General features: G+C 34.5%; 4 protein-coding genes across 11 annotated transcripts; 2 read left to right on the top strand and 2 right to left on the bottom strand.

Moving 5' to 3' along the window:
* The first annotated feature begins 5,250 nt into the window (after positions 1-5,250).
* LOC110429238 (acetyl-CoA acetyltransferase 2) lies at positions 5,251-10,021 on the top strand. 2 transcript variants are annotated; one of them, XM_021445173.1, is made up of 14 exons: positions 5,251-5,343; positions 6,255-6,319; positions 6,701-6,799; positions 6,906-7,079; positions 7,178-7,283; positions 7,362-7,500; positions 7,584-7,661; positions 7,743-7,808; positions 7,947-8,032; positions 8,370-8,469; positions 8,590-8,700; positions 8,787-8,828; positions 8,985-9,176; positions 9,664-10,021. In XM_021445173.1, exons 2-13 carry the CDS (start codon positions 6,274-6,276, stop codon positions 9,159-9,161), a joined length of 1,224 nt encoding a protein of 407 aa, XP_021300848.1. In that variant the 5' UTR covers positions 5,251-5,343; positions 6,255-6,273; the 3' UTR covers positions 9,162-9,176; positions 9,664-10,021. The 2 variants fall into 2 exon arrangements, with proteins under 2 accessions (XP_021300848.1, XP_021300847.1); XM_021445172.1 differs by having other exon boundaries at positions 7,178-7,500.
* Positions 10,022-10,646: 625 nt separating this feature from the next.
* Positions 10,647-13,978, top strand: LOC149527647 (RPM1-interacting protein 4 (RIN4) family protein). The gene is made up of 3 exons (XM_089782495.1): positions 10,647-10,806; positions 12,491-12,673; positions 13,546-13,978. Exons 1-3 carry the CDS (start codon positions 10,801-10,803, stop codon positions 13,588-13,590), a joined length of 234 nt encoding a protein of 77 aa, XP_089638621.1. The 5' UTR covers positions 10,647-10,800; the 3' UTR covers positions 13,591-13,978.
* Positions 13,979-14,063: 85 nt separating this feature from the next.
* P24BETA2 (emp24/gp25L/p24 family/GOLD family protein) lies at positions 14,064-17,094 on the bottom strand. 2 transcript variants are annotated; one of them, XM_021445175.2, is made up of 5 exons: positions 16,335-17,094; positions 15,195-15,381; positions 14,995-15,102; positions 14,433-14,583; positions 14,064-14,347 (listed from the first exon to the last, which is right to left on the bottom strand). In XM_021445175.2, the coding sequence occupies exons 1-4, from the start codon at positions 16,554-16,556 to the stop codon at positions 14,450-14,452; spliced, it is 651 nt and encodes a 216-aa protein (XP_021300850.1). In that variant the 5' UTR covers positions 16,557-17,094; the 3' UTR covers positions 14,064-14,347; positions 14,433-14,449. The 2 variants fall into 2 exon arrangements, with proteins under 2 accessions (XP_021300850.1, XP_021300849.1); XM_021445174.2 differs by having other exon boundaries at positions 14,064-14,583; positions 16,335-17,090.
* An 809-nt stretch (positions 17,095-17,903) lies between these two features.
* LOC110410088 (SAWADEE protein) lies at positions 17,904-21,090 on the bottom strand. 6 transcript variants are annotated; one of them, XM_021419673.2, is made up of 7 exons: positions 20,584-21,089; positions 19,730-20,047; positions 19,594-19,639; positions 19,216-19,510; positions 18,697-18,787; positions 18,280-18,525; positions 17,904-18,071 (listed from the first exon to the last, which is right to left on the bottom strand). In XM_021419673.2, exons 1-6 carry the CDS (start codon positions 20,947-20,949, stop codon positions 18,313-18,315), a joined length of 1,329 nt encoding a protein of 442 aa, XP_021275348.1. In that variant the 5' UTR covers positions 20,950-21,089; the 3' UTR covers positions 17,904-18,071; positions 18,280-18,312. The 6 variants fall into 6 exon arrangements, with proteins under 6 accessions (XP_021275348.1, XP_021275350.1, XP_021275347.1 ...); XM_021419675.1 differs by lacking the exon at positions 17,904-18,071 and having other exon boundaries at positions 18,092-18,414; positions 20,584-21,090; XM_021419672.1 differs by lacking the exon at positions 17,904-18,071 and having other exon boundaries at positions 18,092-18,525.
* Between the last annotated feature and the right edge of the window lie 1,541 nt (positions 21,091-22,631).

Here is a 22,631-nt window from a genome sequence, read left to right on the forward strand (position 1 = left end):
ATATATTTTATATTTAAAATTAATATTCTTTTAATATTTTAATAATATTAAAATGGATAGACCTAGTCGAACTTGAATATATCTTTATAACTTCAAAAGGTATAAGCTTGAGTGACAAGGGTATACAAACTATTTATTCGATTAATTCAAGTAAAAAATTATTTTAATTGAATTAACCAAATATACTATGAAAATCTATCAAACTGTTTGAATAGAAGATGTAATCAATTAACGAATCAAATCAATTAATTTAATTAATAATCAAAATATTTTATACTATTATTATATATGTTACAATAATATATATAATGTGTTATTATCATATAAACATATGTGTTATAATATGTTTATATAATTATATATGTTATAAGTATATTATAAATAACTTATATACAAATCAATTAATATGATTAAAAAAATTTTAAAATCAAAATTGATCAAATTAATTGATTTAATTGTATTTGTTTTCGAATTAACTGAATTATTTTAACTGAAAATTTCTTACTTTTACTTAGTGCTTGTTTGACTTGGTTTTTTTTAACTTATCTATCTCTTAAAAGCAAAAGTCAAGCCAAACATAATTTTTTGAGATTTTTTTTTAAAAAGTTTTTTTTAAAGAATAAATTTTAAAAAAAAACTTAAAAAAAAGCTCCAAAGAGGCGCTTTCTCTTCTCTTCTTTTAAAAACATATTAATTTTTCAAAAGATATCCCTCTTTCAATCAATCTCCCTTTCCTTTCCTTCCCTTTACAAATTACCATTCTTCAACATAAATCTTAATTTTCCTCTCCTTTACCTCTCTCTACAAAAACTATTAAAAAAATAGAAGACCCAATAATAGAATATCAAAATATAAATTTTTTTTTGTTTTTACAAAGATTAAGAGAAAAAAAATTTAAAATTCAAAACTACATTCAGAAAAAAGAGAAGACTCAACAACAAAATATCCAAACCTAAAATTTTTTTGTTTTTACAAAGATTAAGAAAAAAAATCTAAAATTCAAATTGCATTCAGATACTATTTTAACGCTTTCTCTCTTTTTCACTAAAAAGGATTTTAATGTTAAATACATCGTTTTTTTTTTTCAGAATTGAAACATCATAGTCTGATTGCTTGCTAGATCAATAAAAATCTAATACTATTACTACCATACATATTTGAGAATTGTGTCATTTTTTTATTGATTTTTTGATTTTAACATATGAAATTAGACATAAACTTGAAGCATTACATTATGACCTGTGATTGAAGATGACATAAATATCTTTTATGATAATTTTAATCGAAATTAGAACTTATATAATTTATTTTGTTAAACAGTTTATCAAACAGTTTTAGTTTAATTTTGAAAATTATTATTTTTTATAAGAATTTGATAATAACTTTTAAATTAAAAATAAGGTAGACCAAACAAGTTACTAATACCTCTAATTTTCATTTAAGAAAAATATTTTCTTATAATGTTTTGGTAGCTAACTTTTTTGTTGTCACTGCTTCACACTGCTACAAACTACAGTAAAGAAAGCAAGCAATACAGCTGAATGCTGTGCTGGCTAATATGCTATGAGTACAAGTGTAACAACGATAGACATATATGGTCAACAAAGAAACAAAATCAAACCTAAAAGAACAAAGAAAGAAGTGACTTGAGTGCTTGGCTGGCGTACTTAGACCGTCAGTGGCCACCCTGGCTGCGTTCTATGGGGCGCAGCGTCACCCAGATTGCCATGTTCCGTAGTCGGAATGATAATTCACCCCACAAAAATGGTTGGTGTGGCGATGGCATTAGACCAATTAGTTTAAGAATTTTCTTTCTAATCATTTGATCATTGTATCCATGCAAATGCCATGAGTCAGAGTAGAGGAAATTTAAAAGAAACGAAGAAGAAAGAAAGGTTGGTAGTATAGGGTTGATGCACTTCCTATCTAATCTTAAGCTATGGGAATAAACGAGTTTGTGGTCAGTCATTGTCTTTCAAATGAAGACTACTTGTTTCCCCCGCAGTTATAATTCTCAAATGTACAGTCTAAATCAATGACCATTTAGTTTAGGTACCTCACAACTATATATAGGTTTGTCAAAGTATTTACACTTAGTCCTCAATGACTGTGGAGTTTGAGATTTGAGAAATTTATATATATACCAAATTCAAAGTCAATTTTCCCACTTCCCAATTGGATGGCTAAGTCTAGTTTAGTTTAGTTTAGTTACTTTGTTAATTGGTCAGATCATTGAAGCTGTGTCCTTTAATGGAACTCTTCCAATTCCAAAACCAATGTTGTGCTATATAATTCTTGACTTAAAAAAGTGATATAATGGGCTGCCTTCGACAAAGAAAAGAATACCCAAGAGTTCACATAAGATGACGACCCCTTCAAACAAGCATCCTTGTGCTTAGGGTAAACTTGGACAAGCAAAGACTTCTTTACTGTCTCAACATTGAATGGTTGTTGGTTGAGTACAATAACTTGCTACTTGCTAATTGTAATCTAATTAATCTTTCATTCGTATTAGTTTTATCATTACATGTTGGACCGGATGAAGATACCAGACTTGGTTAGAGCAGACAAAAAAAAAACCAAGTCAACAAAGGCTAACAATAAATATTAATTTCGAACCATTTTTGTACAATGGCAGACTTTGACGAAAGCTTCATACGGAATTGTGGGAAGAATGAAATGAGAAAATTATCCCATTCTCTTTTCCACTATCTAGGAGGGACTAGTCCTCCCAGTTGTTTGAAAAAGGTGCAGGAGATGTAAAAATGAAGAGTTAATTTTCATGGCCATCTTACATTCTCTACCATCTTACGTAAATTTAACTAAAGTAATTAAGTATAGGAACCATTAGGGAAACACAGTCACTATTATCTTCTGACTTGGATAACCCTTTTTTCAGCTTATTCTTTGTATGTAATTCGTTCGACCCATTAGACTCTTTCCACACATCCAACTAAATATATCATGCTTATGAGTTACGAAATCAAACTAGTACCATTCTGCATGCTAGTACCATATTATATATATACTTCACAGTTCTACTAAACAAAGTTCAACTCCTTTATAAACAATAAAGTCTAGCTCACTGAAATTGAAAATGATTGGATGTCTACCTACTCAATGAGTTGGTGTAAATGAGAACCCAATTGACGGTAATTTCTGCTTGGACTCTCCTTGCTCAACTGAGAAAAAAGTCAAGGTTGGCCACAATACTCTTGTTATTTATTTATTTATTTTCCACTTTAATTGGTAGACAATAATATTCACAATGTAAGTTAAAGTGAAAGGCAATTGACCCAACTCCCTTGCCGACTCTAATGCCTATCCGAGTTATTACTTGTTAGGTCTGAATTAGGCCTTTGGTACTATCTAATGAAAGGTAGGGGAAGTATGGTAATTTTTCTTGTTTCTTGTTGTAATCGATGACCATATAGTTTGTGTAAAATAAAAAACACACAAACGAGAAGAAAATAGTAGTAACTGGTAATGATCATATAATTTTTTTATTCAATAATAAAAAAAAAGAATATATACATAATATATTTTAAGGCTAAAACTTCTAGCATCCTCTTAGGCTGGGAAAAATAGATGCCAAATATTGAATCTATTTGTATAAAAAAGGTTGGCTGTCATTAATTTCTCTCCATGTTTGAGTTGATAATGCTGATATGCTGTGTCTTGTCTGTCTAATTGAAGAGTAAACAGGGACGGAAAATAATTAAACGTCGTTAGCATCGCCTGGGATGAAAACATGCCAAAGAATCTCTGGCTTTCCCTGTCTGAGAAAACGTTGGGGTTCCTGGCCCGCAATCACATTCCCCACTGCCAGCAGCCATACTCATCGGGGCGCAGCCCCATTTTGACTATTTTACCTAAATATACATATAGTCCTTTGAGATAATTCAATTTGCAATCTTTTGTTATCTTCCAATTTTGCCCATTGACTTCACCAACCATTACAAAATATTTATTTCCTCATTTTGTTCCTTTGTCTTCTTCGTGTTAGTCAAAATGTGCCCGTGAAAGAATAATCTTTCGCATACTTATAATAATCTTTATAATTATATATTTTGGCACTAATTACAAGTTACAAATTACAATATTACACTAAATATATAGATAGTCCTAACATGCATACGTGTGTATATATATAATTTCATAAATTTCATATTTAAAAGTATTAAATTATTGATAATTTAATAACAATGTAACAATTGTTACCTAACTTTTTCATTAAAAATAAGTTAAAATATATGAGTTGAATCTCTCTTTCACTCACTTTTATTCAACTAATTAAAAGTTTAAAATTATAAAATCTATAAATAATAAATTATAAGTTTTTATGAGTAATTAGTTAAGTTGGTTAATTCGGTCAGAAAATTTAAGTAACTGACTTAACTGATTTTTTTAAATTTTTAATCCAATTGATTGAATTTCCTCTCTTAACCGACTTAACCGTTAATCAACTTTAGAAAAAAATTAATTAAGTCAATTAAATAAAAAAATCTAAAATCTCATTCTATGTATGAAATTGATATCTTTTATCATTATTTTTAAAGAAATGAGGATTCTCTTTCTATTTCATAAATATCTATATTTTCTTATTTTAATATCCTAAAGCTGTTTTTTTTAATAAAAAAACACTTATAACTCATACTTTTAATGTAATCCATTTTCAAATAGATTTTTTTTACTTTTTGATGTTAGAAGTCATTGAAAATAATTTTATAAATAATATATAGAAAACACTAAATCTAAAAGTATAGATATTTTTCTTAAACTTCATGTTAAATTAATTGAGATTCAATTTGAAAAGATGGAGTAATTTATTTAATCATTGAGGTAAATAATTGATAATGAAGTAATCAAAAGTATTATTTTTAACGGTAACAATTTTATTGTGCATTTTACAACATGAATTAAATTCAAGTTCGAATAAATATTAACACAGTTTATTTATTATCTTATCTTTTACTTATTTTATATAAATTTAAAAATAAAAAAAATAAATATTTGAAATAAAATTATTTTTCATACAAATATCTCTATCTCTAATATAAGAATACAAAAACCTAAAATAACTATGAATTTTTTATAATTTGAAAAAGTTCACAACAACATAACGATATAAAAAGTAAAAAAGAAAGGAAATTACGGAGGACATAAGAGTCAATAAAATATTTGTAATAGGTTGATGAGGGAATAAGCATTCATCGTGAGGCACGTGCTCGACCATTGTGCTTCTCCTTCCACTATATATACCTAGTACTTAGTCGAAAAATTTTCAGTTCATCATTTCTCTCAGTTCTCCCTCATTTTGTAATAAAAGAAAGATCTACACAGGTATTTTTCCAATAACACAATTTGTTCTTCACTCTTCTTTTTCAATTTTTCTACTTTCTCCAAAGAATTCTCGGATTTAGTTCCTTCATATAGATATATTTCTCTCTTTAAATCGCGACGTTTTCCCGCACTTTCTTCCCCGTTTTTCCCTCTCATTTTCTTGCTCCATGTTAAACGTTTCATTCCTTTGATTCTGCTGTTTTTTATCCCCGTAACCGTGATTTTCGATCTTATTTATTTCTGATTCAATTTCTTGCTCACATCAGATCTATCTTTATCTTGCAATTTTCTTGTTTATACAGCTTTTTTTTTTCTTTTTTTCTATATTATTTCCATTTTTTTCCTTCTGTTTTGAAGCTTTTTCCACCTAATTATTACAGTGGAATTTTTTCCATATATTATCTGAAAGTCAACGTATCTAAGAAACAGAATATTTATGTATTTCCATATGTATTTTGTTAATTAAAGAGTATGTATCATGGTAAGAAATACTCTCTTTTCTTTCTTTTTTTTTGCGATTAAGGAATAATATTTTGATTAGCCATATTTTACTCAAATTTGTTTTGGGATTGAATCATTGAGCTTAAAGTAATGAGTAAAATACATGTTCTTTTAGATCAAAATTTTTGGGTTGGTAATCGAAAGTGACGATATTCATTTGGCTTTCAGTCTTTCACTTTAATTCAAGGTTCCCAACATGCTTTTGCTGTGAAGTTTAATAACAATAAAAGAAACAAAATTTGCTCTAATGATACCCACACAAAGCTTGTGTTATTCAACAGTTATGACTACTCTTTTTACTTTAATTATTAGTATTATGTGTTTACTTTTCCGACACATTTGTAGAAGTATTATCATTAGTATTATGTTTCCATTAAGAAAAAGCTCATCCTGATTTCTACTTGCTGTAGATCCATTTTAGATTCCCCTATGGCTCCAACAGCGGCAGCAGCTTCGGATTCAATTAAGCCTAGAGGTATAAAATCTTTACGTTTTGATGCATCGAGAAAGTTTGCATAATTGATGACATTTACAGTTGGATAATTAATTTATACATTTGGTGGTCGAGTTCAAAAACTCCACAAGCGGTTTTTATTCACTTAATATATAATAACCTAACTAATAGTTGAATAAAGATTCGCTTATTTATAGTTAGAAAGCTGCAAGCCAAGTGTATAAACCCACCTGTTTGACTTGTATAGATAATAATCCTTTACCATAAATGCTCTAGCCTATAAAAATTTAAAATTATTAAGATCATGTTAAGACAATGGGTTGGTCATCCCTTAAGAAACCTAAAACTTCAAATTTCAGCTTGCTGATGGTTTGTTCAATGTTCACTGTATATTTTGTACAGATGTTTGTGTTGTTGGTGTTGCACGCACACCAATGGGTGGATTTCTTGGCTCTCTTTCATCTTTATCTGCCACCAAGCTTGGATCAATAGCTATAGAAGGTTTGATTGGAAAAACTTTGGTTTACCTGTCTGATGTTTGGTTTCATTTTTATATATTTAGGATGCTCTTCCATATTTCTTAATTGCTATATATGTCATCTTGCAGCTGCTCTTAAAAGGGCGAATGTTGATCCATCACTTGTGCAAGAAGTTATCTTTGGCAATGTTCTCAGTGCAAATCTAGGGCAGGCTCCAGCTAGACAGGCTGCATTGGGTGCAGGAATTCCTAACTCGGTTATCTGCACTACCGTGAACAAAGTCTGTGCATCTGGGATGAAAGGTGTGCACCTTATGATTTAAGAGTTATGTTTTAAATGCCTTAAAAGGAATATTTATTAAATGATTTTTCTCCTTTCTTTTTGCTTGGGGGTATTGCAGCAACAATGCTTGCAGCACAGAGCATTCAATTGGGCATGAATGATGTTGTTGTGGCTGGTGGCATGGAGAGCATGTCTAATGCACCTAAATATTTGGCAGAAGCAAGGTCAACACCTCTCTCTCATTCAGGGTCCCCATGTTGTTGTATTCAAGTTGTGATTTCTGATTCAGTATTAGCATGCAGGAAAGGATCTCGACTTGGGCATGATACTGTTGTTGATGGAATGCTGAAAGATGGACTATGGGATGTTTATAACGATTGTGGCATGGGCAGCTGTGCTGAATTATGTGCAGAGAAACATGTCATTTCAAGGGAGGACCAGGTATTATGTTCTCTCAAGGTCACTTGATGAATAATACTTTCTTGCCTGGCTTGAAATTTTGACTTATCTTCATATTTCTGTAGGACAACTTTGCTATTCAGAGCTTTGAGCGTGGTATTGCTGCCCAACAGGGTGGTGCCTTTGCATGGGAAATTGTTCCGGTTAGACATATATTCTTAATATTAAGTTTGTGTATCATTATGTATATACTATTGTATATAACTAAATTTGGTGCCGTGCAGGTTGAAGTTTCGGGAGGAAGGGGAAAGCCATCCACCATTGTTGACAAGGATGAAGGTTTAGGAAAGGTAAACATAATTTAGAACCATCCATCAGTTTTCATACTTTGCTGCTTTCTTTTCATCTCTTTAAGTTGCCTAGATAAATCACATAGATATTAGATCACTGGAATAATGGGTATTTTTTAAATATTGCTTTCATTTCAGTTTGATGCTGCAAAATTGAGGAAGCTGCGACCAAGTTTCAAGGATAATGGAGGCACTGTTACTGCTGGCAACGCCTCTAGTATCAGGTCAACTACATAACATCTTTATTTACTTACACTTAGCCCAGAATTTCATTTATGTCAAGCCATAATCAAATTGGGAATGCTTAAGTAGAAGAACCTCTTGACTGAATTCTACAGTAAACAATTTGGTCATGTTATATTGGTAGCTTATTTTCCACTTTGATAAATCATTATCTATCGGACCCTTATTTAGGGTTGTGCAATCATGCAGTTGCATGTTTGGTCAAAGTATTACTTTTCGTTGGTTCATTTTGAGGAGTGATTTTCAATTTGACCTTGCAAGTCTTTTAAGGACATGATCTGGAGTTTGTAATTAAAGTGAAACTGGTCTCGTTGACAGTGATGGTGCTGCTGCTTTAGTCCTAGTGAGTGGAGAAAAGGCAATTAAGCTAGGACTGCAGGTGATTGCTAAAATTACGGGATATGGTGATGCTGCTCAGGTACTTTCATATGTTTAAATTTGAAGAAATGGTTAAAGAGCCTGCCAAATCAGAAATATCAAACTTCACTTTTGACATTAAGTGGTGAACAACGTTATACTTACATTAGAGTGATTCCAGGCACCTGAGTTTTTCACAACAGCTCCTGCCCTTGCTATACCAAAAGCCATTTCAAATGCTGGCCTGGATGCTTCTCAAATCGATTACTATGAAATAAATGAAGCCTTTGCTGTAAGATTCCATTCCTTTTTCTAAATGTATTATTTTCTTATAATTGATGAAGTTGGCAATTTGAAATAATGCATCATTCTCTGCAGGTTGTGGCTCTTGCAAACCAGAAACTGCTTGATCTTAATCCAGTGAGTTCTTAAACTAATAGAAACCTTTTTCTCTCTCTTGATGCATCTGGTTATGTATTTTCAAGTTTAAACCTTTGAATATGAAATGCTACAAGTGAGGTACAAATGGAGGCCATTTGCTTAATCTGAAGTTTTTTCCACCTTAAATGGTTACAGGAGAAGGTTAATGTGAACGGTGGAGCTGTATCATTGGGACATCCTCTGGGTTGCAGTGGAGCTCGTATCTTGGTGACACTTTTGGGGGTATTGAAGCACAGAAATGGGAAATATGGAGTTGGTGGTGTTTGCAATGGAGGTGGAGGTGCATCTGCACTTGTTGTGGAGCTTTTGTAAGACTTTTTATGTTTGGTAAGTCTCGTGTGTATTAAAGTAGTTATCAATTCATAATATTGCTGACTGAGCTCAATATAGACTGTGCTATCTCAGCGGGATTTTGTTTATTAAATTTAAACACTTGGTAGTAAGTAATAACTCTTAATCATTAAAAACTGCATAAATGAATGATCTTCCGGTCCATGCAAGAAAAAACAGTCTTTTTTATCATTAGCTGCTCTTATTTCAAGTAAAAAATCAATTATTCATCAAAGGAAGGAAATCCTTTCTGCGTTGGGTATGCGTTGTGTGTTGGAATATTTGTGTCCAGTGTAAGAATCCATTTGTGGCAAGGATGTTAAGGCTTAAGATCTAGCTTCCTTCCTTTGCAACTAGAAAATAAAATCTATACCTTTAGGTACCTAATTTCGTTTTGACAAGGGTAATAAGACTTTTAAACTGCTTAAGCATTAATTATGTATTGAATCATGTCTCCAGGTTTGATTAGCTCTTTCTTTTTCAGGTTTGAGATGATGTTGTGGAGGATAAACCCATGCCGCCGAAGACAGTTTTATGTAGTGCAATTTGATCTTAATTTTTGCTTTTACTCCCCAATAAGCTGTAGCAATTCTTGATTAGCTTTGAGAAGAAATATATTTATAATCTACTTCACATTCCTCTGTTTTAGCTCCTTTTCTCCAAGTTCAGTTCTTGAGTTAGCGTGGGGACAAGTGTGATGATATAGGAATAGGCGTAGCGCAAACCTTATAAGGCTGTGTCCGCCCTAGTGATGGCAATGCAACATTATTGGATGCTCTTAATTGACGTTGTTGGATATCACTAAGGATTCAGTTTATATTATTAAATGTTAGATTATGAAAGCTCATGGTTAGGTGAGCCATGACGATCCCTATTTAATGAACTCACATCAAATCTCGTTGTTGTGCTAAACCATCGAAGCTGGTCTTACAGCCCGGCTTGAATAATGCTATTTGAAAACGATTAAATCATGAATTTAACCTCCTTTACTGCTAAAACAAGATCAGTCAAGAGGTTTATTTAAGAATATAAGTGAAAAGATCATTTTTAAAGTCTCATGTTGGAACATATTTTCTTAAATTGATAAATAAATATATCATTTCGAGAAATGATAATGAGTAGCTATTGCATTCCCCAAGAGTTGAATAAACAATTGGTCCGTATTTCCTATGATTATTTTATGTAATGATGGGTTACTTTCAGTACTAATCTTGTGTCGTTACATACTAGTACAAAATTGGCATCATGGTTTGGAGGGATTATTAGGGGCCAACATGGAATGGAATGGCATGCCTACCATCTCTCCCCCGCTGTCTCTACACCAATGGCAAATTGAGAAGAAAAGTTAGGAAAGGTAATCTAACGGGTGGGTGTGCCTGCAATTGCATAGCTGGACGATAATCAATAAAAGAAAAATAATGGAAAAGAAGAATAAAAAGAGTGGGCTCCCACCAATGCTAGTCCACATTTATCTCTCTCTCTTGGCCCAATTGGCCCACCTTCCATCTCTCTCCTTTGTCCGAAAAAGACAAATCAAAAACTAATCAGAATCATCAAAAAGGAAAAAGGCGGAGGGGCACAAATCCCAGAGCGATCCTCTGCATCTCTTCCTAACGAAATCATGGCGGTAACTTCCCTATTTCCTTCTTCCCTTCTCTTTTTCATATTCCCATAAATGTATATAATGCTATTTATTTATCTACGCCCATCCTTTTTACGTTTCATTTCAAGATTGGACTGATCTTTCTTTTTTTAATTGTAAATTTTTGCTTTTAACAGTGTCCGTTGCATCTGCTTATTGTTGCTGAATGTTTGTGATTAATAAATTTCGATTTGTTTATTCGTTTTTCGAATGAATTTGTTGGCCTTCATATTAAGTTGTTTCTTTTCCTTAATTCAATTCTCTGCTCATTTCCCTTTTGAGATGCTGTGATTATGGATTTCGGTAAAAAAATAAAAAGATTTTTGTTTATTTCTTCCTTTTTCTCAGCTTTTAATTTTACGGATTAGGCTCTCAAATTTATATCTTTTTTTTAATTTAAATTTATTTTACCATTTCCTTTTATTTATGGATATCTATTTTATCTTTATATGTACAATTACGTATTGATTTCCTAATTCTCAAGTTCGGACTTTTTTTGGGAATTTGATGGGTCACATTGTCCAATTTTCTTCTTTGATACTTCCCGTGAATCTGCAACAAGCTCAATCACTCATTGCTTGTAATTTAATATGCTACCAGGTTTCATCTCGAAATCAAATTACATAATTGGTTGAAACCTGCAAATGAAATCATTATTAATGTTTCACCGTATCAGTGGTGCCTTTATGGTTATTTGGTGTGCCAGATTGTTGTTTATGTAGCTATTGTTAATTAGCATGTATTTCTCTGATTCAATAACTCTTTTGTTAATCAAAGATTATTCAGACTTGAGTGAATTTGATTATTCCTTACCTTATTGAGAAATAGTTGTTTTTAGCTATCAAAGTTATTCTTGTTGGTGTGGTGTCATTGTTTCTCCTTTGCATCTGTATATGTATTTTCTTAGATATCCTAATATGAGTTGGAAGTTTAGCTGAAGGGCAAACCTGAAATGCATAGTCAGCGAGGGCTTTGATTTTTTCTTTTCCCCAGATACAAATAGGCTCACCAAGTTTTGGCTACACAACAGAAAATTCCTCTCTCCGTCCCCATTAACCACGGCCCCTTATTTTCAGGATTGAAACCTGAAACCTCCCAGTTACAGTCTCAAGTTCTAACCACCAGATGTCCTCATGGGGACATCAGTAAAGACCTTGATATGCTTATTTAAAAGTGAATATTTATGAATGTTTTCAGTTTATATGCCTGTATTAGAACTATAAAGAATGGTTATTTGCAAGGATAATAGAGAGTAACTGTAGGTGGAAAATGTTAAAATATACAGGATAAAGGATATTATGACTGCTTATCTTAGTGTCATTTCTGCATGTCCTGTTTTAATGATAGGAATAAGTTGTATGTACATACAGTATCTATGCTTTCAATGTTGTCCTACCTTGTTTTAAATTGTATAGTTTCTACTTCTTTCGTCTGTCATTGCTTAGGAGTATAGTTATTTGAAATTTAGTATAGTTATTTGAAATTCTGTGTCTATGTTGTTACATGTCAAGTTCATCTTCATGAACCAGCCATTGTTTATCATATATCCTTTCTTGATTGGGCAAACATCATGAACCGGCTGCTAGCATTTAAGAAGGTTGAATCACCTTCATTAATGTATCTGGCTAGTTTCTTTAAGTTGATGTACATGAGCTGCTATAATATGCAGGACAAGGGTCGACCATTGCCAAAGTTTGGTGAATGGGATGTCAATGACCCTGCATCAGCTGAGGGATTTACAGTTATCTTCAACAAGGCTAGAAATGAGAAAAAGACAGGTGGCAAGGTTGACTCACCAGGGAGAAATGACCCCACGTACAAGCAAGGGGCTGTTCTTGGAAAGCCTCAATCTGTAAGTAGTAATCCTGCTTATGCTTTATTTTTATTGCATTTACAGAGGAATTTCTCTAGTTTTGTTTGCTGTGAGCACTTCCTCATAAATGTCTTGAAGCATTACTTTTCTCACTCATAAATGTCTTTTCCTGGATGCTTATGATTTTCTACTATTAAAGAATTTCTGTGTATTGAATTTATTTTTATACTGACCTTGTCACCTTTTTGTTATTTGGCAATATGTGGAATTCTCTTCTGGCATTCACAAAATTGGGATATTTTTAAAGTTGTATTTGTTTTCTAGTAGCATGTTCATGCCCCCTTTAGACACTTCCTTTTCTAATTTATCAAAGAGAGAATGGTCCTACTTGGAGTGGATTGGTAAGGGTCCTATCATCTAGCATTTTGCATATAGTGACTGCTCTTAAACTTGGATCTGCATACTTATCCTTGTCAGTTCCGGGCTATGTCAAAACATAGTAAAAAAGTGGAAATAGAAGGATGGAAAGCTAACATCTCCTTCAATGGTGCATTCATTTGTTTGTATCACTATCTTTTTTTATTTCTCCTCCATTGATGTCACTTCCTGATTCGTACAAATGCCATCATGTGACATTCTTGTCCTCTTCTGTGTTTTCATTTCATCTGTATTTTTAACACACTATTTATTGTTCTTTGACAATTTCTTTGAGGGTGGTTAGAAGTGTCTAGCTTGTTAGTGCAATGTATTATTTGGGCAGCTTCTTGTTCTCGCTGGGACCCCTTGAGCAAGGGCACATGTGTATGTGCATGGTTGGAATTTTCAGTGGGGCTGCTGCTAATTTTTCATGATATTTATGGCTTCACAATATTGAATATATATATATTTTTGTTCAATGTTGTGAAATGCAGCAGAAAAAATGGTTTTGCTGTATACAAGCTGCTCATGCAGACTAAAGAGGTGGCTCTTACAGCGTAAGAGCTTCCAAAAGAAAGCATTAATTATGTACACCATAACCATGCCCGTTAGCAATGATCCAGAAGACTGGAGCTGTATGAGAAGCTATGATAGGTCCTGGTGGGATGTGTTAGTTGCCAGTTTGAGCAATGGCGATGATGTGGGCGTGGGATGAGAGAAGAATGTAGTTTTACGTTTATGTGCATTGCTGGGTTGTTACTTGCATATTTTTGGCTCCCTTGTTAATTCAAATATGTTATGTTATGGGTTGACACTATTGTTTGTGACATTTGTAATGTAATCTGTATTAATTTTTTGGGTGGACCTGATTTTCTTGTGTGTACCTTCATATATCTAATACTAAATCAAACTCTCCCTTTTCTCAAATTTTTTTCTCTTGGAAGATCATAATAATGCAATCAGATTTTGGCAAAAAGTGTGCTCCACATGATGCATGAAAAGATTAAAGACATACATTGCACCATATTTTTTATTACCTTTGGCAGTTTAAAACAATTGTTGCTTATATATTATTTCCAAAAGAAAGATAACGAACGAATAACAGAAAAGAAACAAACATAATCTTGCTGAAAAAAATCAATACTGATGTGTTCCACTCAGAATGAATTAGATAATTTGGTGCCACAAAAATGAGCCATCTTCCAAAGAACAACCTTGGCTATTGATGCCACAACATTGAATTACTCTCTGTAAACCTTCTCTACGCATGGTCATAAATCAGGTGGAGGGCAGCCCCTGTCATATTCGTGGTAAAATTAGGCACACAACTACTGCTAGTTAAACCACAGATCAGATGAACCTCCAGCTTGGAGTAACATACTCAATAAACACCCATGGCTAGACTCTGGATGTTCCAAGTTTTCGCTCAAATAAACGTCTCAGAAGGTAAACTTGAAGAATGCTAGCCCCAATAAGTGCAGCTGATTCAAGCATTGCCTTGTGAATTGCTCGACGACCCATGCTATCATTCACTGCAGTCAAATTATAGCAAAAGTAAAATGAATTTTGCTTGCCTATTCCTTGGGACAAGTTAACAACTAAAGCTGTGACCATGTCAAAGGACAAAAAGAAGAGAAAAAAAAAAAAAAAAGGCCACGGACATTTTTGTACCATTATTGTCAACTAAAACAAGCCTAGTATTCATGGCAGCAGAACTGAGCTCCCTTTCCAACAGGACAACATTTTGACTGACAAGAAGTGGAACGGATCCAAATATCCTTAAAGTAGGGATAGTTATGCTAGGAATTGGCCATGGATTGATGACATAGCATAAACCATTACTGCTTTTTGAGAAAAAGCATTTAGCGCAAGACTTTGAAGGATTCGTGGTGGCAAGAAGTACAAAATATAGAAAGAAAGCAAAAACAGTTCTTCAAAGCTACCTATTGCCTGTCGGTCCGTCTGAGCCTCTATCCAGTGCTGTTCGAATTGGATGTTGTAAAGAGCTTCCTCCAACTTTGATATCTGCTCAAGCAAGGGGGCAATGTGCTCTGCAGACATCATTCAAAAGGAAGTAATCATTTTTCCTCTTTTAAGGGGTTATAGACGGGGAAAAAAGGAAGCAGGGGAACATGCTACTCACCATCCTTTGCATGCTGCTCCTGGTATGGAAAATGCGCAAGTTGTACATCAAAGTCAATGGTTTCATGGTAAGGAGACTTGTTGTAGAAACAGAAACGGTAAACCCCTTTCTGTTGGACCACAAACTCGTATTTTTCACTTGTCTTGTCACGAAAATCATGAATCTGTTCTCCGGAAGGTCCCTTTATCTGAGAACCAAAACAAGTTTAAGCTTAATAAGTGGTTTAAGAACATTTGTCAAGATGTTACTTTTGAAAATATTTTTATATTAAATACATTATTCATAATTAATATGATGATTTCCAATACATTAAACGAAGAAATGAATTTAAATAGTAACCTCAACAAGTGTTCTGAGAGAACATGTTCAGAAAGATCCCATATTCATTTGTTTAGCGTTCATCACATGTTTCAAGTGCTTGTCATCCAATATCTGAAACTCTAGCTGAGATAATTAATTTTAATAGATCCCTTTAACACTTGGACATAGGTCACTATTGGATTTTTCTCCTGAATAATTGCTTCCATTCTCATCAAATTCACCTCTAAACTTCTTCTGATGATTGTAGATTTAGTCATAGTAAAGTTAGCAGAGGCAGCAAAAGAAAAAGCGGGCTATAACACCATCCCGTATATTAAAGGGTCTTGGATGTAAAATCCAAAACAACAAAAACACTTAACTAACTGATGCATCTCCATTTATACATACTAATACAGATCATCGCTACCTATATACTTCCCATACTCTCCCCATTTTCATGAGTTTCACAAGCTAATTGGAAGAAAACCATCTAATTTAGTGCCTATTGTTCTTGTTTAAACCAATTATCAATAAGAAAAAGTCTCCGGGAATAACCAAAGACATCTTATCCCATCTATTCAAGAAAGCATAAACAGAAAAAAAACACAAACATAGATGTCCACAAAATGCCCACATTCACACAAAAATCTTGCAGGAAATATTTTCTTCCCATTAACATTCTTTTGCTAGCTTCCTTCACATAATTACCCTTTAATTCGACATTTCAATACAACAACCATTGAACAACAAACAATAAACCATCTATCTATCTGGTAAAACAAGTCGAGCCCCATATTGCCAAAACGAATGAAAAGGCGAAAGGAAGAAACAGAAACGTACCACAAGATCGATACCTTCGTCGCTAAAATGCCAAGGGGAATCAGCCTTAATGACGACGAAAGAGACATGAAGAGTGTCTCCTTCGTACTTGGCATCCTGAGATAGGCATTCTTCTCTGTCTATCACAAATCTCACTCCTTGTGTTCCTTTTAAACTCCACAGAAACAAACCCATTGCAATCCACGCAATTTCAACGCTTCTCTTCCATCCCTTTCCCGCCATCTGATGTACGAAACAATAAGAACCTAGGAATCAGATCCCTGCTTCTTCTCAGTAAAGACCAGATCAGAGATAAATTAAGAAAACTTCAATAATGTCAATAGCTGCTAGTCTTGTCGCTCAAAAATCTAATATGGGTGTAATTGATTTTGAACAAAAGAAAAAAGGTACTTCAATCGAAGAATTAGTTTAGCTTTTCCTTTCTTTGCTGTTTCCAGTTTTAGAAACAGGAAGGAAGAAGAACAGATCACCAACGTTAAAGTGGTGTTTGTAAAGGAAACTCAAACTTGATGAGTTGGACCGGAACTTCCCTTCACTCCCCCTTTTCTCAACTCCACGATGTCGTTTAAGCTGCCCGTTGTCTCACTCACGTGTCGGGACTTGATTGGAGGAGACAACACCATAGCCAATAGAACGTTTCCACGTCCTCCTCAGACAAACCTACTAATTTTATTAGTTTTAATATTATAACACATACGATATGTTGTGGGGGGTTTTTTTTTTTCAATTAACATCCTGAGTCCCCGAAAGAATTTAAGTTATTAATTTTGCCAATTAAATACATCTTTGGGAAGAAGTTAGCTCCAGAAAGTAATCCTGGCTCAGGACTTCAAGGCATGTTGCTTGGATTGTTCACTGCAAGAATTCAGTTTGATCATACCCAATTCTCAATACTGTTTGTCCCTAACTTATTCACTTAAAAAAAAAAAGGCCAAACGAAAGGAGGAAAGCCGACGCTCGGCCGAGCGAGGAACGTTCGTCCGCTTAGACGGTCGCTGCTCTCAGGTGCAGCCAGCGCGGCCGCGGCCGCCTGGGCGGCCGGGGCGCGCCGCGGGCGCGCCGGTCAGCACGGAGACGCAGGCGGCCAGCGGCCCCGGCGTCGCCGGTCCGGCGGGCCGGCCGCGCCCGAGCCGGCCTGCATCGGGCCCGGCGACCGCCCGGGGCGAGCGCCCCCGTTCCCGCCGGGAGGCGCGCGCGGCGCCCGCACGAGCGGCGCCGCCGACGGCCGCCGCGGCGGCGCCGCGCGCGGCCGGCACCCGCGCGGGGCCATGCCACGGCCGCGCCCCCTGGGGGGCCGCCCCGCGGCACCGGCGGCCGCGCCGGCGCCGGGGGCCCGGCACGCCGGGGGGCGGGCCGGCCGGGCGCCGCGGCGGCGGGACGCGCCGCCGGCGGCGGCGGCCGGGGCGGCGCGCGCCGGCGCGCGGCGGCGCCGGCGGCTCGACGGGCGCGCCGCGCGCGGGCTCGGGCCGGCGCGCCGCCGCCGCGGCGCGCGGCCGCCGGGGGGGGGCGGGGGGGGGCCGGCGGGCCGGCCGCGCCGGCGGGGCGGCGGCGGCGGCGAGATGAGCAGATGATTTCATCCTGCTTATAAGACTCAACTGTTTCAGGTGAAATTGCCTAAAATATAACTTTGGGAAGAAGGGTTGATGCCCGACTTCCAAATCTTCCACTACTCCAAGATGTATCCAGAAAATTAAAAAGAGTCAGATCCAGAGAAGAACAGGGGCTTGTATCTGTTTACTTCAAATTTCAACAACAAAAAACCTGCTATTAAAATCATAGATTTCGACTTTACATATGAAATCGCTAAGTATAGGCAGCTGCACAACTTAACACACAAGCACAATGGCTATACAACCAAAATTTTCTTTGCTTAGTCACAGTTACTGGTAATTGATTTTTTCTTTTTCTCTACAACATATGAACATTGTGTAACAGAGTTAATCACCTTCAAGCAGAGACACTCGATACGTGAAAGAACCTAGGATTTATCTGGCAGTTGCACCAGTTGATTGCTTGAGAAGGCTATGCTTCTCTCTTCCATGCACAGCTTCTTGTAAAGTCCGTGTTGATGAGCGATAAACTGCAAGAATAAATCCCTCAGCTCCTTAGCTCTCTTGTATTCCTCAGTCCCAAAACAAACAAGCTTCAATTCATTGATAAATCCACCACCACTTCTGTTTCGTAATTTTTTCTGTAAAATGTAAATGCTAAATCAAGTATTTGTATGTTTGAAACTGGATAGTGTTAAAAAGGCATCAAGGTCCAAATGCTTGTAAGATTGTGGTTTAATGGGGTATGCACGACCATCTTTAAACATTTCATTCTAGTGAAAATAGAATTAATACACTTGTATAAGACTTACAGGGGATTCAAGCATCACGGTCCAATGATCATTCATTGACATTTTTCCAGCAGCCACCCATGGTCTGCAGGCAGTGATATGAAGAGATGATCTAAGAACAACTCTAAAGTATTACACTCCAAAGAAATTGCAAAAGAGTTTGGCTGAATGTAAAGCAAAATTGACATCATTGTATTACTTCCCAAGGCATTCAACAAAAAAACTCATCAACCAACTTGAGTAAAACTATTTGCAGGGAAGACAAACTTGCAAAAAGGCAGCTAGAGGATGAAAAAAGAACAGGCCTTAACAATTTAATTACCATAAGAATGGATTATGCAAATCTGATTTAGGAAAAAAAAGACAGAAAAGAGAAATGCGAAAGGGGAAGCTATATACATGAGCCAATGACCAACAAGTAAATGCTGAAGGGTTCAACAACAGCACAAACAAAATGATAGAATCATTGGTTAATGAAACTAATTCTATCTTGTATAAAGTCTACAAGGACAACACAACCATGTATACGTTATCACATACCTCCCATTTGAGGACACAACAAAGTGATTAGGATTGTCCAAAAAACCAAACAACTGTTCAAGATCTTTTCTGCAATCCAACACAATGACACCATTGGTGTATGACTCCCATGGTAAACTTGGAAAAATATATGCTTGAGATGCAATTGAGGTTTGTTTATGTATGAATTCGAGAACTGTTGATGAAGACAATTCCTTTTCAAGATTCTGAACTAGTATCATGTGATACTTTTTTTCCCCTCCTATATCAGTATCCTGTCTATTTTCACTACGAATTTTTGCCCCTCCTATAACAGCTGCAATCAAAATCCAATATTACAACAATGAATATCTATCAATTTTAATTGAACATTTATTGCAACCAAAAATAAAGACAAACCTTCTGATGGCCACACTTTACTCAAAGAACGCTGAGAACACTTTCCCTACAAATAGGCAGTCAGAGCATCAGTTTTCGATCTATTGCTATGTGCTTAGACAAAAACTCTCTAAACATCACAAACGAAAGAAATTACTTGTCTTGATCTCCCAATAGAACTTAGATTCTGCTTGACAATTGGGCTACCATTTGCTTCATGTAGAAAAACAGGATTGAAAGCAACATCATCAATAGTGTCAGAACCAAAGTTACACAAAGCTTTCTCTATTTTCTGCGTTGCTATCTCCATAAAAGTTGCAAGTTTTGGTTCTAACTCTGCACTTTGGAGAAGGCATATACTTGCGACCCCCTTTTCTACTACATTCCCAACGTTAGGGCCATGTAGCCAAAAGAGCAGGAAGGTGCACTCACACTCTTCTTCTCCATTTACATTAGAATGCTTCTTATGCACCACCTGAAAAATAGCCCACTTTCTAAATTCAATAGAAATATGAACTCAACATAACTCTTTATATAAAACAAAGGAAAAGCAAACAATATTTCCAAGAATAAACAATTAAAATTAACCATTATCAACAACAAAATGCATGATTTTACCCTTTTAGTATAGAATTACTATATTAAAAGCAAAAAATACGGAAAAAAAAACAGTAACATTAAAATGAAGCCTTTTCATAGTTTCACCAAATGGAAGCAATATCAGAGGGAAAATTTGCAAATATGCAAGACCTTTATTCCAAGCACAACTTAGAACAAATAAAATGTGTTATATAATGGGTAATGATGAATAAATTAAATACACTCATACTATTTTTTTCTGTTTGAGCCAAGAAAACGTATACTATGCTAGTAACCTTTTGTTCCCAACAATGTAGCATCAATACAAAAAATAAAGGGAAAAAAGAATAAAAGTAAACAAAGAATATGAAAACCCATTTCGGTAAAGGCATGAGACGTTTGAAAAGACGCAAGCGAAAGAGTTGTACGGACATCATCGACAATGGCGTCGTAAAAGAGATTGTCGTCGTTGCCCAAAGAATCAGAAGCACAAACACGCATGCCTCTGACGACCTGGTAGCAGTCGCGATCCTGGAGCTGGGCGGAGACCTTACGGAACCTTGCTATGAAGTCGTAAAGCTCGTCCTCGGACTTGAAACGTTCGGCGAGGAAAACGTTGTCGTGTTCCTCAGGGAAGTTTTCGTACTTGACTCTTAGCTTATCACCTCTTTCGCCCTCTAACAATACTCGAACACTATACCAGGCGTCGTCTGGGTACGACCGAAACTCCGTGTCGTAGCTTTCCTCCGCCGATGAAACCTCCTCCACGGAGGAGCTGTCATCGCCGAAATGAGACATTATTTTCCTAGAATTTTAAGCTGTTTCGCTTGGGTTTTGGGAGGGTGGGTTTGGTAGTTTGCAGGGAAAAGCCTTTAAAAGGAGTGCAGCATAAAATATTCTCAATTGTAAATGTATGTGCAGCGTTTTGGCTTTATTTTGGATCATCAAAACAGAAATTGAAAGGTTTTTTTACGTTTTCTATTTTCCCTTTTTTTTTAATCTTTTGTATTTTTCACAAACCAAACATGGCCGTGATTTTGTAAAGGATAATTCTGATCTTCCTCGAATTGGCAATAAAAATGTATCCCTTTTGGTTTTTTTAATTTTATTAAAATACAAACGCTTTTGATTTTAATTTTGACACTTTGTTTCAAGTAAGAAAATTAAAAAATAAAATAATTATTATGCAAAATTAAATTAAAGTAAGAATAACTATCATTGCAATATTTGATTGATAAAATATTTTTAAAATAATAAAAAATATAAATTTTATATTATGAATATATGTATGAGTGTCCATTGCACCCTTCAATACTTTAAATTTATGTATCTAATTATGTAAATACATTTCTATTTTTTAAGTGCATTCCATGTATATGCATTCTATGTACTAAGTTCATTCTCTCTACATGTATTCATTCTCTTATTTATTTAAATTTATTCTCCCTCCATTTATGGTACTTGAACAAAAAATAAAATAAAAAATCTTCTTACTTTCTTAATACTTCTTTCAAATTATATTTCTTTATTATAATTTTTTATTTAAAAGATTTAATTTTTTTATAATTTATTTAAAATATTATTCAAATTTATTAAAATTTTAATATTATTATTTTATTTTCATTTTTTAAAATATTAAAATATTTATAATTTATAATAAAACTTTAGTATAATTATTTATTTTAATTTTGTTTTTTTTCTCTAATTTCAGTTTTAAAATATTAAAATATAATAATTTATAATTTATTTATAATTATAATATTAATATAATTTTTTCAACTAACCGCTAAAATGGAATCAATACAAGGGAACATCGATCTGATACTCTCTACCACCAGATCTATTGCTTGATGCTTCTTAAGATCAGATCTAATTGTGGAGTTGATGCTTCTCATGACTAAATCTAGTCATGCAATGCTGGATTGGCCGTCGCCATTGAAAGAACTGATGAAAGATAACGACAATGGAGGAAATTTAAAGAGAGTATAGAAGCAAATGAAGTAGAGAACGCAATGAAAAATATGAAAATGAAAGCTTTTATAATTTAAGGTTAGGTTTTAATTAAATATATATATATATATAAATAGTAATATCATAAAATCAATAAAGATATTTTTGTCTAAAAATTTTTGCGACCTCCTCTCTTGGCTTGCAAAATAACTATTAACAAAGGAAAAATTCAATAAGAGCTAACTTTTCTCATTGCATTAATAAGGTTAATGTAATGTTTTGTGATGTAATATAATAAAAAAATTATGCACAATACATTTATATTAAGTTTAATGTTTTAAAGAAGAAAATAAAAATATCTTAATAAATTAATTTTTTATTAATTAGTATATAAATTAATAAATTATTAATTAAATAATAATAATTAATTAATGATCCTAATATTTTTAATTTATAGAGGTTTAAACATTGCCATCACAAAAGGACTATTCATTCCCAGTACAGTCATTCTGATTAAAGCAAAAAAAAAA

Source organism: Theobroma umbraticum, unplaced genomic scaffold (genome assembly GCF_002168275.2).
Source record: "Theobroma umbraticum cultivar Fairchild unplaced genomic scaffold, ASM216827v3 scaffold_44.0, whole genome shotgun sequence".
In the NCBI taxonomy this organism is placed as follows: Eukaryota; Viridiplantae; Streptophyta; class Magnoliopsida; order Malvales; family Malvaceae; genus Theobroma; species Theobroma umbraticum.

What these genes read in the sequence shown, in the direction of transcription:
- LOC149527647 (XM_089782495.1), top strand. An exon ending in TTCTTGGAAAGCCTCAATCT is followed by an intron (nt 12,674 to 13,545) that starts GTAAGTAGTAAT and finishes TGTGAAATGCAG; the next exon opens with CAGAAAAAATGGTTTTGCTG.
- LOC110410088 (XM_021419673.2), bottom strand. Translation starts at nt 20,949, where the DNA reads ATGTCTCATTTCGGCGATGACAGCTCCTCCGTGGAGGAGGTTTCATCG. An exon ending in ACGACGCCATTGTCGATGAT is followed by an intron (nt 20,048 to 20,583) that starts GTCCGTACAACT and finishes GCTATTTTTCAG; the next exon opens with GTGGTGCATAAGAAGCATTC. An exon ending in CCGTGATGCTTGAATCCCCT is followed by an intron (nt 18,526 to 18,696) that starts GTAAGTCTTATA and finishes TACATTTTACAG; the next exon opens with AAAAAATTACGAAACAGAAG.
- P24BETA2 (XM_021445175.2), bottom strand. Translation starts at nt 16,556, where the DNA reads ATGGCGGGAAAGGGATGGAAGAGAAGCGTTGAAATTGCGTGGATTGCA. An exon ending in ACGAAGGTATCGATCTTGTG is followed by an intron (nt 15,382 to 16,334) that starts GTACGTTTCTGT and finishes TTTGGTTCTCAG; the next exon opens with ATAAAGGGACCTTCCGGAGA. An exon ending in GGAGCAGCATGCAAAGGATG is followed by an intron (nt 15,103 to 15,194) that starts GTGAGTAGCATG and finishes TGATGTCTGCAG; the next exon opens with AGCACATTGCCCCCTTGCTT.
- LOC110429238 (XM_021445172.1), top strand. Translation starts at nt 6,274, where the DNA reads ATGGCTCCAACAGCGGCAGCAGCTTCGGATTCAATTAAGCCTAGAG. An exon ending in CTGTGCATCTGGGATGAAAG is followed by an intron (nt 7,080 to 7,177) that starts GTGTGCACCTTA and finishes GGGGTATTGCAG; the next exon opens with CAACAATGCTTGCAGCACAG. An exon ending in AACTGCTTGATCTTAATCCA is followed by an intron (nt 8,829 to 8,984) that starts GTGAGTTCTTAA and finishes AAATGGTTACAG; the next exon opens with GAGAAGGTTAATGTGAACGG.